Source organism: Egretta garzetta, unplaced genomic scaffold, assembly GCF_000687185.1.
Source record: "Egretta garzetta isolate BGI_Z169 unplaced genomic scaffold, ASM68718v1 scaffold175, whole genome shotgun sequence".
Taxonomy (NCBI): domain Eukaryota; kingdom Metazoa; phylum Chordata; class Aves; order Pelecaniformes; family Ardeidae; genus Egretta; species Egretta garzetta.
In genome coordinates this window covers 1,548,433-1,564,078 of record NW_009259860.1, presented here as the reverse complement: position 1 = coordinate 1,564,078, position 15,646 = coordinate 1,548,433, and the positions used below count along the sequence as shown (strand labels likewise).

General features: G+C 37.9%; 1 protein-coding gene across 1 annotated transcript in view; it reads left to right on the top strand.

The window, feature by feature from the left end:
* Positions 1 to 15,646, top strand: part of CNTLN (centlein) — a 179,798-nt gene that overhangs the window by 18,811 nt on the left and 145,341 nt on the right. The window contains exons 4-5 of the mRNA XM_035895579.1: positions 10,012 to 10,146; positions 10,735 to 10,914. Of these exons, the coding sequence (XP_035751472.1) occupies positions 10,012 to 10,146; positions 10,735 to 10,914 (315 nt within the window). The remainder of the gene's footprint in view (positions 1 to 10,011; positions 10,147 to 10,734; positions 10,915 to 15,646) is intronic.

The window sequence follows — 15,646 nt, the reverse complement described above, 5'->3', positions numbered from 1 at the left end:
GATGAGTGAGAAAGATGGGGAGGAAAATGTATTTATTATTCAAAGAGTTGAAAGTTGCTGATTCTGGTTTACTGATAGAAGGCTACCTGAGGTAGGTAGTATGATGACTATGGCTAATACCTGTGGGCTTGTTTGTCTGAAGAAATTAATAAGCTGTAAATTATAGTGTACCTTTACAGCTCATTAGTACTTTTGTGTGAATTCCCAGTAGGAATGCTTTCTCTGCAAGTTGAAAATATGTTTCTGTGAGGTATCTTACTCCATTTTCAGGAAGGAATTTTCCTACTTCATCTGCAAAAAAAGCAGATATATCGGGTGCTTGTTACAGGTGTGTTGTAAATCCATGCTTCGTCTTTTCATTAATTTGCCTGTGTAGCCAAGCCTCAAGCTGGGTAAAGCTTCTGGATCTTGCTCAGCCTTCATGTTTTCAGTGGTGTTTCTACAAAGATAGCCTGAAACAACAGTTGCACTTAGATTAGGAAAAAGTACATAGAGTAAAGAAATATGATGTTTCCTGGCCTCTGCCCATTCCAACAGTTTGAAATGCTTGATTCTTATGTTAGCAGAGCTCAGTATTCAAGCCTGGAAAGAAGGGGGAGGTCATCTTTATGATCTCATTCATCCTCTGGGGAGCTGGGGTCTAGTTTGGCAAATTTCTTGTTCAATCCAGGTTAAGAATAGTTACCATGTAGCCAAGTAGGGTTACAATAGGATAGCCTTTTTTCTTGACATAAAAATGGTTTCTAAATCCATTGAAAACTGTTTTTACAGTAGAAGAGATGAACTTCTTAACTGTGTTCAGTACATTATCTGTTGCTGTAGTGACAAAATTTTTATTTTAATTGTAAAGTCAGTATATTTTTAGGAGGATGAAGCTGGATTTTATACCCCTTTAAGGATGTTGTTGATGAGGAATCTTTTCATCTATCATGGCTTCTTACTGGAATACAGACAGATTTCCTCAAGTTCAAAACTGTTGTTCCTTAAGGACCAGGTAGCAGAAAGAAGCATGCAGTGCCCTTTGAGATTAGGTTCTGCCCTTATGAATCTGCTGACCGCACTTAGGAAGGAGCTTGTCAGAAAAGTTGATCATAGCAACACCTGTTCTTTATTTACTACACCTGATCTGGCAGCATTGATGTATGTGAGTGTAATGAAATATTGCTGTGTCAGGAGTGGATGCTAGTAGGTATCGTTTCCTGCAGATCTCACATGGTCATGCATACTTCCAGACAGAGGCTAGCTTGCTCTGAGGACCTTGTATAGGTCTTGCTGAGGAGTAAAGTGTAGGAAAAAAAATACCCAGTTCCATCAAGATAGTGCTTTTAGGTGGAGAGAAGAGAAAGCTCATTTTAGCCGACGGTTGGTTTTGATTTGGAGTAAGTAGAGAGAATAGGGGGTAAGAAGACACTTTGGGTTTTCTGATGCCTGACCTAAAGGGCAGGGCTGAGGCTTTCCATAGTTTCACGATACAGCTGCGAAGAAGAGAGGAAGGAGCAGAGAAAGTATCAATGTATGGGACAGTGCTGCTGTACAGCACTATGTTATAGGTCCTATAGAAAAAACAGGTTGTGCTGGTGCGGAGAATCACTAGACAAAAGAGGAAAGGGGATTTATTTAGAGCAGCTGATGGTTAATGTGATGTTAGAGCTGTGGCAAGATTGTCAGATTATATTGTCAATGTTCACTGTAGTTATCGTGAGAGCTGTCATATCCTCATTAGAGGAAAATGGACAGTTATCTCTAAACCTAGCAAATGCATTACTGCAGTACATGCTATACTGGGAGAGGTGCTGGATTTATTATGAAGCTACAGCTTTTCCTTTTGGCAATGCTGTCTCATTCTCAAATTAGAGATGTGTTTTTGTGAAAAACTGCCTCTAAGTATTGCCCCCTTGCAGGGCAAGGAGCTTCTGTATTTCTTGTTTCAGAGATGGCAAACCTATCACACATGTGTCAGAAACTGTATTTGGCTTCCTTGTCAATGCAAAAATGCAGCTGTTGGCAACGCTTGCTCGCGCTATGCCTGTACAGCAGAAGGGCATACAAAGGATTGTAGGGTATCATAAGAAGTGAAAATAGTAGTAGAATTTTGGTTTTAGTGGATGAGGGAAGGAACACGCTGCAGTGTAGTTGTAATGAGCAGCTTGAGTGGAATGAAACAGTGCACATCATAACAAAGTTTTGTCAGTGCTGTGACCTACTTAGCAGATTGCTGGCTGGAGATGGTTCCTTTGCTGCTAGTGAAAGTGAGGTGCTCGAGTTGCAAGACTGACTGATGTACTACATAAAGTCACAGTTTATTTCCACTGCATGTTCAAATACTAAGAAATTCTGTCAGGTGATTCAATTAAGATAGCAAACTTTGCTGCAGACACCAAATTAATCACATCAGACAAGTCCAAAGAGGGCAATAGGGAACATGGTGTCTATAATAGATTATACTGTTTGACCCTTCCTTAATCTATGGGTCAGGTGAGAATTGAGGAGCAAGACTGACTAGTGGTAGAGGAGTAAGTACATATTCCTTACCTTCAGGGTGAATTCAGCTGCTCGTATTTCTGGTCTGTTTCTCTGTAGAACCATTTTACTTGACCCTCTTAAAAAAGAGCTTTAAAGAATCATTTTCTTCTTTCCGCAAAAAAGACCTGCCCTTTTTCTCCAGCACATAAATGGTAGGTAAGCACATTTGAATGGACAGTGTTTTAAGAGTGTTTTTCCTTAATATACATCTTTGAGTTACCATGTTTTATTTCACATCTATTTTTGATAAAAATAGGCATTCAAAAATTCTCATACATTTTGGGAGTGGATTTGCAGATGCCTGTTTGCAGCTTCATACTTCTTTTTCTCAGAAACAATTCTTTAAATTGTTTAGTCTCAGGGGGTCCTGGAAAGCATGGGGTGGCATAAGGAAGAACAAACAAACTTCTGGTGGTATGAAAATCAAGTGAGCTCCCCCACTTCAATTCCTTTCTCTTTGTGGTTTTATTTATTTTTTTTATTTAATTAAGATCGTTATAGCATAAGGGCAGGTGAGAAAAATAGGAATTAATAATGGGATATGTACTCATAATACTATTGCATGAATTTCATTTTAATCCATTATACGTCAGTTGCTATTTTTCCTTGTTTGTTCTGTCCTTGTTAGGAGTCAAGTTCTTAGTTGAATAGTTTACTGTGACTACAGGCATCCTTTGGAAGGATACTGTAGAATCAGGTTGCACTGTTGGTGTTTTACTTTTGGAGCAGTATGGATTTAAAAATAACTTGTGTTTTATATTGTAACTAGCTAGTGTAATTTTGACTATGAAAGGACACCATACAGACTGCAAAATGTAGCAGATGACTTCTATAACATATGGTTACCTTTTCATGAATTATTTACGTAGAACTTCTGTTCATCCTACATCTGAAAATAATTAAAGAATCTAATGAATAGTCATGAGATGAAAAAGAGTGGATTTCTTTTGTTAATTTTATTTTTTTTTCTTTTGTGTTTTTCTTTATTTGGGAGGACTACATTAAGAATATGACTGGGAATGTTATTTGTGAAACATGCATATGAGTGTTCAAGTTTAGAACCGTGAGGATTAATCAAGTTGAAAAAAATCTAAAGATAAATTTGAGAAAGCTAAATCAAGGAAAACTATGAAATCTTACTGGCACATTTCTAGTGTGTCTACTTGTTCAATTTGTGCTAGAAAAAAAGGAAAGCTGGAAAGGAGGAGAGAAAGTTAGGAGTGTAGTAAGTCCACCTCATCTACTTGGTGGGGAAAAAGATGATGAAAGCGAGAGAATAAGTATCTAAATCTTGAAGTACAAATGTTGGGAAAAAGAAATTTAAAAGATAGCATAATATTTTCATGTTTAAGTTGTAATAAAACAATAAATTCATTTTGTTTCTGCCTAAGGTGTCAGGATTTCATGAAAAGTCACTGCTAGGGGGAAAATATTTCCGTTTTTCATCAGTTCCAGTTGCTTTGTTTGTGCTCATTTTTATTTTTTTTTTTATGTGGTATATTAGAAGTGTACTACTGCACAGTGAAAGCTTCTGACAAAGAATGTAATGAAGAAAGCACAGAGTAGAATATTTTTGTTACCCTGATCCCTTTGGTAGTGGAAATTGAATGCATATTCCTTCATTGCAGTCATAGATGGACACTTCTAATATTGTGGTGCAGAGACTTGAGGTTTTTTGTGAAGTGCTTCAGCAGCCAATGACAGAAATGAGGTGTGTTGTTACATTTCTGTATTGTTAGCAGCAGCAATAAAGGATATATGTGTCAATTTTGCATGTGTGCTAGAATGATTTTTAGGGATGTTTTGGTAAACTATCAGTAGTTATTTGAGTTAACTTTTTGAGATGAAATAAAAGCCACTCTTACCTGCATTTTATGAACCTTTATAGAGGCAGTTACACCATACTGATGCAGTAATGCAGTCTGATCAAATTTAAAACTGCAGAAATATAAGTGTTTTCCCCACACCCCACCCCACTCCAAAAATGTAAAAATTTGGAGAACATTTAATGCATTAATAGCATGTACAGCTGTTGTTTCATAGACCTCTCTGCATGCTTTTTACATAGCTGATTAAAAAGTCTTTCACTGAAGACTAGAAGTTCAGTGACGATGACTGCAACATCAAACAGTCCATAACTCCTGGTAGTTGTATCCTAACTCATATTCTTTTTGGAAACAGACTCCTAGCGTTAAAGAGTTATGTTTTTGTTGCCACTCTTACTGTCTCAATACGGTAGTATGCTATCTAAATTCACACTGGATAAAAATGAAGTTTAATTTAAAAACATTTTGTATATCTATTCACATGAAATACTGACAGGTAATTGTAACATCATACTGCCATGAAAAGACTCTGAGGTGTTCAGAGCTAAGACAAAAAAGAACTATTTCCCCTTTCACTTTTGATCTGTAGTTTTTGTAGCTCATTTTTTCGTTTTGATTTAGACTGTGATTTTGCTTCCTCTGCAGTTTGTAATGAAGGTATTTAAAAAATAAGTAGTTTTTGCCGTAAACAATTTGATATTATTAAGGAAGGAAAAAAAATTGTTTTGTGTTGTAGCTAAGGAGATGCCATGGGAAAGGATAAAAATGAATTCTGGAATAACAGGTCTCTTAAATATCAAAAGACTTCCTCGACCAGGTCACAGTGTTTCTTTCTTTGTACATACTGTTGCCTGGAGCATTCTGGGCTCCAGCAGTATGCAAGGGATACTCTTTGATTCTTCTCAGCTAAACAAAAGGGAAATATTAGATTCTTTTGGTTTTCATTACAGTGAATTTGATTCGAGCATACAGTTTTCTTTCTCGTATTTGGATGTTTGTCTAAAAGATCTTTGGAAGTGTACTCTAGGTGCCTTAGTTAAATGAAGGTTTTTTTGTAGTTCTTGAGCACCGAGCTGTCAAAAGACCTTTGAATGTTGTTTTTGTCCTCTTATATTCAAACAAGTACAACTACAGTCAATGCAAAATGTTGAGATTGTTCTTGTGTAGCATTAGCCTGTCTTTTATGGTATCTAGACAAAACCAGTAGATACTCTGGGAATAGATGAATTCCTGATGAGTGTTTTTATCTGGTGATGTCTGTCAAAATAACCTCTTGTGGGAGGTTGCACCATGTGTTGATCAGGTATGGTTTTTTTCTGCTGATTCACTTGCTTACCAGAGTAGGGTAGTCTTTTAGGAACACTGCTTGTATTCTCTGCTGTAAGAAATCAGTCTTTACTCTCTTCCTCCTATTATACACGGTTATTCATATGTTGAGGAAGCAAAGTGCAAAAACAGCTGCACAGGCAAAGGCAGATGGTAATTTACTTAATTGTCTGTATCTCAGAAATTCTTCTTTATGACCCTTATTTCTACTCAGTCACGGCTCCTGAGTAATGCTCCTGTTTTTTTCCCCTTCTTTATATGTATGTGAAATGAGTAGATATGAGAGTAAAAGTTCAATTCATTTAGAGGAAAAGATAGGTGCAAAGTGGTACCCAAGAAAAATGCTTTGAACCATAACAGGATTTTGTCCGTGCAGGTATAACTTGCCTAAATAATGTTTCACTACTGCTGCAGCAGATGACTTTGTAGACTACTCAGGTAAGTTTGGTTCTTAGTGATTGATATGGTGTATTTGCCTTTTGATTGATTTAAAGTCTTAAGTAAGTCAGTTGTGGGGATAAGCAATTAGTGTGTGAGTCTGATTATCTTGCAAAGTATGCAAATTAAGTGTCTTATTTGAGTTTAAAACTTCATCTCAGCAATACGGAACAAACATTTGAAATAGCTAGTTGCACTTTTTTACCTTCATCTCTCCATTCATCCTCCAAAGTGCTGGAAAACTTCCCATTCCAAACAGGACCCAAAGATCTTCGATTTCACTTCACAAATATACATCTGCTTACCAGTTTCAGCACAGTGTATAATGAAACCAAGTAGTAACACAATGTAACTCGTATACTGAAAAATTAGATGCCCTAAAGAGCTGGCGCTGCATTTTGAGTTTTTGTGAGAGTGAATATTTGTGAATTTTTAACTCTGTTAGAGCTCTTTCATATAGGTAGAACTTCTAAGGGTGCTCTTCAAATATAGACTTTGTCTTGATAAATGTTAAACAAGGAGTAATGAGCTAGAAGGAAGACTCAAAGGAGCTGCTGGCTCAAATTCTGTGAAGACCTGGGGAGTGGGAGGAGGCAAACAAAATAACTCATGCTTTCCATGGTAATGTGGATTGATACCTTTTTAAAGATGCAACTAAATAATTTCTGTTAGCAACAGTTTGTTCCTGTAACTGTAAAAGTATATCTATAGAGTAAATATTTTGCTTTTTGAAGTGGAGATTGAACCTGATGTCTGATAGGTTCAAAATATGAAAGAGGGGACTCCTTAGTTAAGAGAAGGTTTCTTAATTTCATTATCCCCTCCTCAATGTCTGCTGATAACAAACTATGCTAAGAAGGTTTATGCACTGGATTATGTCTCTGAGAAAAATTTCACATAAATTTTTGAATCTGAAACTCAAGTTTAGTTTTTCTTTGGAGGAAATGGAAGAATGATTATGAAACTATAATCTTAGGTAAACTTTGGCTGGAGTCTGTTCAAAGTGCCAGTGCTGTAGAATGAGTCTCTGTCAGGGGAATTGGTTATAAAAAATAAATAAGTACGCTATATATTTGAGATTAAATTACCTGTTAAACACTGTTTTAAATACAATCTAGTACTGTTGGGGTTGGGTGTGGTTTTGTTTTGGTTTTTTTTCTTTGTCTGCTTGATTGGAATTACTGACATAAGGCAAAAATCCAAGATGTGAGAATATGAGGTGTCTGTATTGTCTTTCACTTCTGTCTCAACTTTTGTTCTCATTTTTCCTTTCTTTTCAATTTATATTCACTTTCTTTTCCATGTTTTTAAAGACCACTGTTAGAAAGTACATGATTTTGTATATTCTTCAAATTCTACTGTGTCTGCTATCAAGTATGAAATACATCAGAATTTTTTTTTAAAGTGAAATTTTTAGTGCAGAAAAATAATTTTCATGCCTCCGTACACTATTTACTAAACATTATCTATTAATGGTTGTTTTCAATATTTGCTACACAAGTTAGCTGGATTGCATTACCTTTCTCATATGCTGAATTGGTTGCAGGGTTTGTTCTTGCCTTAGACATATTTTCTGCTGTGTAGTGTGGTATGGGGGTTTTATCTTCATTTTGTAAGAAATGTTACCATATCTCTAATAGCGTAGTAGTGGTCAGAGTAGATAAAGTAGTGGTCAGAGGAATAAAATAAATTTACTAAATATGGAGGAACAATGTCTAGAAAAGGTTTGGAGATGGTGGTAGGAGAAGAAATAGAACAATAAAAATATTTGCAAGGAAGGTGAGAATGTGATGTGTAGAAATATGGAGAGGTCTGTAGAAGAAAGGTAGACATTCAAAGTAATTTGGAAAAAGTACAATGACAAAGTTACAACAATGTTAAAAAGTAAAAAATGAAACAAATAAGGAAGGAAAGATACAATCCACACAAAGAAATGAAGTCATGTATATTTTTACTATAGAATCATAGAATGTTTCAGGTTGGAAGGTCCTTTAGAGAGATGACCTTTAGAGGCCGTCTAGTCCAACCCCCCTGCAGGGAGCAGGGACACGGCTAACTAGATCAGGTTGCTCAGAGCCCCGTCCAACCTGGCCTTGAATGTTTCCAGGGATGGGGCCTCCACTACCTCTCTGGGCAACCCGTTCCAGTGTTTCACCACCCTCAGTGTAAAGAATTTCTTCCTTACCTCTAGTCTAAATCTACCCTGTAATGACTAAGACATTTGCTTAATACATAGATTAATTTCACTGCACATCTTCAAATATATTTTTCACATGCCTTACTGTCACGCTAGGTCACTAGTGGTTTAAATAATAATTCATAAAGAAATTATTTCTGCCAACCATAGTCTTACAATCAAATATGTGAAATTAATACTTTTTGTATGATTTAACCCCGGTAATACTGAAAAAGATAGTTTATTGGCTATTAACCTAGTTGCCAAATATTACTACATAGTGCAGCAGAAAAGGCAGAGAAGATGTACTTTGTGGTCAGCAATAGTTTGTGCAGGGTAGGGAGAAGAGCGTGTGTATCTTGAGAAGAAGCTGGTATTCAGGCTGGGGATCAGACTCACAAAACTGCCCCATCCTTCTGTGGTTGTTGCTTTGTGAGCAGTTTCCTTGTGCAGCATGGGTGCTCTGGATGCCAACGCACCAACGCCGTTCAGCGCACAGAGCGAGCCCTGCTTACCCCTGCACAGCTTGCTTTGTATGCAGGGCTACTACTGGTAATACTTGTGTTTCTTCCTGTGTGTGAGTTACTTTGAGTTCACTGGTAACACAGGTACTTTTTTTGCCCTCATTGCCACATATAAGTTTAAAATCAATGGTTGTAGGATATGACTCCAGATTTGTTGTTTTACATGGGTTTTTTCTCAGCCCATTTTCATTCTTTTTCACATCTGACGTACATGTTAACCAGATTTAACCATCTGGAGGCTGAAAACAGTTATGTATGCTATCAGCAGTATTATAGAATAATCTAAAGGTACAGTCTCTTGTTGATAACTTTTATGTTTTTGAACATGTTTCATTTAGCTTGTCTATTAAAGGCAAAGCAGTTGCATTTTTGTCCTGAGATAAGTTTCCTCTGTTTCCTACTACAGTTACAGTGATAGTGTTAGGAAAATGTTTTAGATAAATGCCATTTTGATTTAGGAAGGGAGGGGACAAAACAGTATGTGAAATTAAAACAGACTCCTGAAGAAAAATGCAAATATGCATTTAATAGTGAGGATGTTTTAATACAAATGTCATAGGAATAAAATGCAAGTCTCTTAATACAGGAAGTTGAAGTTGCTTTAATTGGATTTTTGATGGCAGTTCAATTTTACTATGTGTGGGTACACTAAACTGTTGTTTGTGTTGAACAGAGTTGTATTATTTTCCTTTATCTGCAAATTCAGTTAGACTTAATTCCCTTTTTACGACTGTTTCATATCATAATCTCTTCAGTTCCCTCACTTAACAGTTATTTCTCATTATCTTCACAAATTCTGGAGAATTTAGAACTCCACTTTTTGGCTTGATTTTTGGTATGCTAAAAGTGCAAGTGAAACTGTATTCTAATGTAGTCTTAATCCGTAACCACAAATATAACTTCTGCAAATGACTGCTTTTGTCTAAGCTTGAGTGAGTAATTTCTATTCAGTTCTACATTTATGGGCTCTTTAATAATAGCAAGATACTCAGTTCCTCGTTTATGTTACTGTGTTGTATAGTTATGCAGTTTTGAGTATGATTAAAGTACTAGTGAAATGAAAATAATGCTATAAACCTACATGTATCAGATTGTCACATTTCATAGGTCTAAAATGCACAGGTCTAAAATCCAGTACATGCATATTCTTTTACAATTGCTTTTTGTCTATTAACAGATTTTTTTTTTTTTTTAATAGAGGCTCACAGGACAGCAGCAGGAAATAAACAACTTAATACAGAGAAAAATTACTGTGGATGAGGAAAATGCCTGTTTGAAGAATGAATTCAGTAACTTGAACCAGAAATTTAAAGATAAAAGCCAAGAACTTAAGGTATATTGACTTGTACATAGTTTCATAAGACTGTAGCTTTGAAGTAGTTCTTTAAGCAATGTCAGCCTTTGTGGCACAGAAAGTGACAAGCTTGGAGAAAAAATTGCCTTAGGCCTTGCTATACCTTACCGTTTTCTCACATACCAACTCCGATGAAGATGCTTTAAAGCCAAGAATCCAAGCTTTATAACTTTCAGATAAATAGTTAATGATGGAAATGGAGCAAAGAAAGTAGGAGTGTGAAGATGTGGCTTCTTGTAATTAGATTCTGATGGGACTGGCATTATTAATTGATAAAGCCAAGGTCTGGGAGGATATGTCTGTGTGGGTCTCAAAAATAGCTGGGGACAGCATCAAAGGCAGCTTGATCAATTAATGGGCTCTTTGCAAATGTGTACTCATCAAAGCTGTCATCCAGCTGAAAAATATGACCCTTCCACCTGCATGAAAGAGGCCAATAAAAGTACACAGGTGACCTTGGCCATCAAATATAGAAGAAGCTGCTGTGAGGGTAAAACTGCACAGTTTATATTTGCTGATTAGTTCTCACTTTTTTTGTTTATCGGCCCTTGTGGTACCGTTCTACAGGACACTGAGGAGTGTGCACAGAAGAAGGAAGAGCAAAACAGACTGGTTATAAAAAACCTGGAGGAGGAAAATAAGGGATTAAATACATGCTGTGCTGACCTGCTAAATGACCTGGAGAAACTGAGGAAGCAGGAGGAACAATGGAAAACAGAAAAATCTGGCAACGATGCCAGAGTAAAGGTATGAAGTGGAATGGAGTCCTGGATGTTATTTCAGAATTAACTTCTCCAGACATTTGCACTACAAGTTATTTTCTTTAAATAACAAGTTATATATTCAAATCTACCAGTGGGGACTTGCATTCATTTACATTCCTTCACTTAAGACCCACAGCTTTTTAAAAATTGATGTTGCAAAGCAGGAATCTGACTTCAAATAGTCGTCTTAAAATGTAATCATTAAAAAATAAAAGATACTGTATTTTAAGATAAAATACATATATGTAAAATAATAAAAGCTTAAAAGTATTATCATTCACAATTTTATCTCAATGTATAATTTATTTACCTATAATTTGATTGTAGTAGACTTGACATTTGTTGTTTTGGAAGAACACTTTACAACTTTAACTGCAGTTTCGAATAAATTGTGTCCTAGCCTCCAGAGGGCTCCACTCTGTGAGAGGCATTATTATTGCATATAATATATTAAAAAGTTATTTTCACTGTTTATGATAAAATGAAGGAAATAATTGAACATATTGTACAGAACATTGTATCTTTTATTTAAATGATACTTTGTCTTGTTTGCTGGCGAAAATTGGCAAGTTCTTTTTAAATTCCTGTAAAAAATAAGCCACAAACATGGTATCAAAGTGTTTGGCTGCTTATATACGCGCTTATTTAGTGGATTCTCTTTATTTACATGGCTAATGAATGCTTACAATGCTGTGGTCTTTTACAATATCAAAGTACACGACCTTCTGGTATGTTCAGTGTAGTGACTATCTAATCATCATCTTGCACAGAAATATCTTTTTTCCTCCACTAGCAATTCAATGGTTTTGGTGACACTTCTAACTGTTGTGGTGATGGAAAGCCTTTGTAAACAGCTTCATTCAGATCTGTTAACATGGGAAGTCAAGTCCTTGCAAACTGAGGCATTTGGAGTAGTTATGATGAAAGGATTATAGGATTCCCAGGACAATGAATAGTTTGTTGATACTTGGGGGAGAAAATCTAGTGTGTACTAAACTGCTTTAATAATTTTCAAGTTGCCAAATGTCGTGCTTGTAATACTGGATAAATTAGTGAAAATCACTGTTATTCATACCTTCTATGAGAACAGTCGGAGTAATTTGTAGTGTATCTGTCTTCCTGGCTGATAAGGCATGCTCAAGAGAGAAAGGTGTGAGTCACTACCATGTGATTCCAGGGATGTGAATAAATAGTGTTGGTTTTGCAGAGTGGTGTCACAAGCAGATCAAGGTGGCATCTAGAGCATGACAGAGGTAACTTCTTGATTCCCTGAGCCAACCAGAAATGACACGCAGCTGAATCTGCTGTTCACAAACAAGGAAGAACTGATTAAGGAAATAATAATAATCAATCGCATCCTTGGATATAGTGACCATGATCTTGACAACATGAAGGAAGGAAAGTAGCACAGTACAGACCTGGAGTTAAAGAGAAGAGTCTTCAGCTTGTTCAGGGAAGTGGTAGGTGGAATCCCATGAGAAGCAGCACTGAAAGGTAAAAGAGCTCAGGAAAATTATCAAGTCTTTAAAAATACTTTCCTCTAAGCCCACGTATGGTCCACCCTGATACTCAGGAAAACAAGTGGATGTATCAGGAGACCAGCTTGGCTAAACAGAACTAATCACCAAACTCCAGTGTAGGGTGGGGGTGGAAAGCACTATTCAGAAATGGAAACAGTGAAAGCTACAAAGGAGAAGTTCAGAAACATTGGTCACTCAAGGATGGTGGCAACCTACCTAGAGTTGAGACTTGCAAGTGATGACAGGTACAACAAGAGTTTCTTGCACTACTTTAGTAATAAAAGGCTGAAGAAGGAAAATGGGGGCCTGTTGCTGAAAGGGAAGGATGAATTAGTGACAGCAGATAATAGATACAGCAGAGGTACTGAGTGTCATCTTTGCCTCAGTCTTCTCTAACAAGATTCCCCCAAGCGTTTGTGCCTAGGGGCAGAGTTCAAGGAGAAATATTAAGTGGATGAGTTGTGAAGTGCCTGAGAGAACTTGACTAGTACACATCCATTGGACCAGCTGAACTTCATCCAAGGGTGCTGAAAATTGGCTGATGTCTGTCAGGCTGCTGCCTATCATCTTTCAAAAGTAGTGGAGAGGTCAGGGTATATCCCCAATGAAAAGGGTAATCCAAGAACAAATGTTGGTTGGCCTCGCTTCAGTCCCTGGGAAAATCACAAAGAAAGTTGTCTTGGAAGTAATTTTGGGACACATAATTGAGAAAGTGACTATTAATGGGTTGTATTCTCTCTGTAGGCTGGTAATAAATGGTGTGCTGCAGGATCTATCCTGGACCTGTCTTGCTTAAAATCTTTATCAGTGACCAGAAAGAGGGGACAGCAGGCTTGCTCGTGAAATTTGCAGGTGACACCAAATGGGGGGAAATGGATGTGCTTGAGGGCTTGACAGGAATGGGCCAACAGGATCCCTAACCAGGACAAATGATGAGCCTTCCCCTGGGAAGGCAGAGCTCTGCAGCCATACCAGGGGCTGGGGATCAGCTCTGGGGGACAGCCCTGGGCACTGGCGGGCAGCAAGCTGCATCAGGGCCAGCTCTGTGCACCTAGGCAGCAACAAGGGCCAGCAGTACATAGAGAGGCATGAGCAGGGCATGGCCCCGAGAGCCAGGGGAGGAATCAACTCCCTCTGCTCAGTACTCTAGATACTGCACCAATTTTTGGGTGCAGTACGAGAAAGATACCAGTGAACTGGCAGGAGGTGAGACAGTGGGGCTGGAGACCTTGCCTTGTGAGGAGAGGCTGTGGGACGAGCTGGTTCAGCCAGGGCCATCCAACAGCATCTCCAGCACCAACAGGAGGGGATGCAGCCGGGCTCTTCACAGCTTTGCGTGGGCTATCTCCATCATTAGGAGATTTCAACCCCTGATTTGTAAAGTCCTGGGGCAGCCTGGTTGGATCCCCTGATTGAACCTGCCTTACGTTGACTGGAGACCTCCCCAGGTCCCCCCCAGCCTGCATGTGTCCATGGGTCTGATGCCCCAGCTTCTGCATTTTTTTTTTCCTTTCCCCCCTTCTGTGACAAGTGTCTATATACCTTTGCTAGTGGACAGAGTTAGGTGAATAATATTATCTCCTGAGACTATTGCAAGGATTGAAAAGCATACTAAAAATACTATCTGCAAGAGGAAAATGTTATGTTTGAGTTCTAGGAAGTTGTAATATGTTCTCTTACTGTTTTTTATCAACATTTTGTAAAATAAGAACTTGTAAAAACATAAAAAGTTGTTTTTGTAGTTCATCACTGTTTTTACATATACTCTTCCTGAAAATATTTGCTTGAAAATTTGTTTCACTTTGAATTAATTTCTCCCTCTGTTCCTTACATTCCCCATTTCTATTACTCGAGACTCAAGAATCAATATTGGATGCCAGACTGGTTCTTAACAGGGTGCTTATAAACAGTAAAGATTAATAATTTCCTTATCCACAGAGGCCAAATATGACATTATCACACTACATGATATTGGGCTGCAGATGATGTTCTAATATATACACCCCAATAAAACATGTCCCTGAAATGCTTTTTAAAAGTAATTTATGAGCAAATTTAATAATAGAATTGTATTGTTTTTCTCAAGTGATTTTAAAAATGGTTATAGATAAAAAGAATTAAAATTCAGAATTATATCCCCTTCTGAAAGTCAGTTCTGCATCTCAGCCTTGAGTTTGGCTGTTGAACCAGTATCTCTTTTTGTATGTGATTTTCAGTAATAAATACTATATTTAACAATATTGTAGATTATGTATACAGACACTATTCATGTTAGTCTGCTATATCTGTGGAAGAATAAAATGAAACCTTATCAATGTAAGCTACCCCAACATTGTTTTTTTCAGTCTTTAATCTATTTGCTGTGCAGAAAAGTGTCCCTTGTCACTTTCAGCAACTGGTTGTTTCCAGACCTACTATAAACTGTTAATCAGCCACCTTATACATGGATGTGTCTCCGTATTAAGACACATTAAGAAAGACACAGTAAGAAAGAATCAGGCATTTGAGTTATTTTATTGTTCTTTGTGTTGATGTTACTTAAGTTATTGTTTAATAATAATAAGAATGTATATTTTCCCAGACTCAGTCACAGAAGGCTTTGTGTGTAGACACAAAAAATGTCAGACCAGCAGATTTTAAGTGGAGGTGACCTAAAAGATAGCAACAGACGTCATCTATCTGGACTTCTGCAAAGCCTTTGACACGGTCCCCCGCAACATCCTTCTCTCTAAATTGGAGAGCTATGGATTTGATGGATGGACTGTTCGGTGGATAAGGAACTGGCTGGATGGTCATGTCCAGAGGGTAGTGGTCAATGGCTCGATGTCCGGATGGAGACCGGTGACGAGTGGTGTCCCTCAGGGGTCCATGCTGGGACCGGTGCTGTTTAATGTTTTCATCAATGACTTAGACAGCGAGATCGAGTGCACCCTCAGCAAGTTTGCGGATGGCACCAAGCTGAGTGGTACGGTTGACATACCAGAAGGACGGGATGTCATCCAGAGAGACCTGGACAGGCTAGAGAGGTGGGCCTGTGTGAACCTCATGAGGTTCAACAAGGCCAAGTGCAAGGTCCTGCACCTGGGTCGGGGTAACCCCCAGTATCAGTACAGGCTGGGGGAAGAAAGGATCGAGAGCAGCCCTGCCGAGAGGGACTTGGGGGTGCTGGTGGATGAAAAGCTGGACATGAGCCGG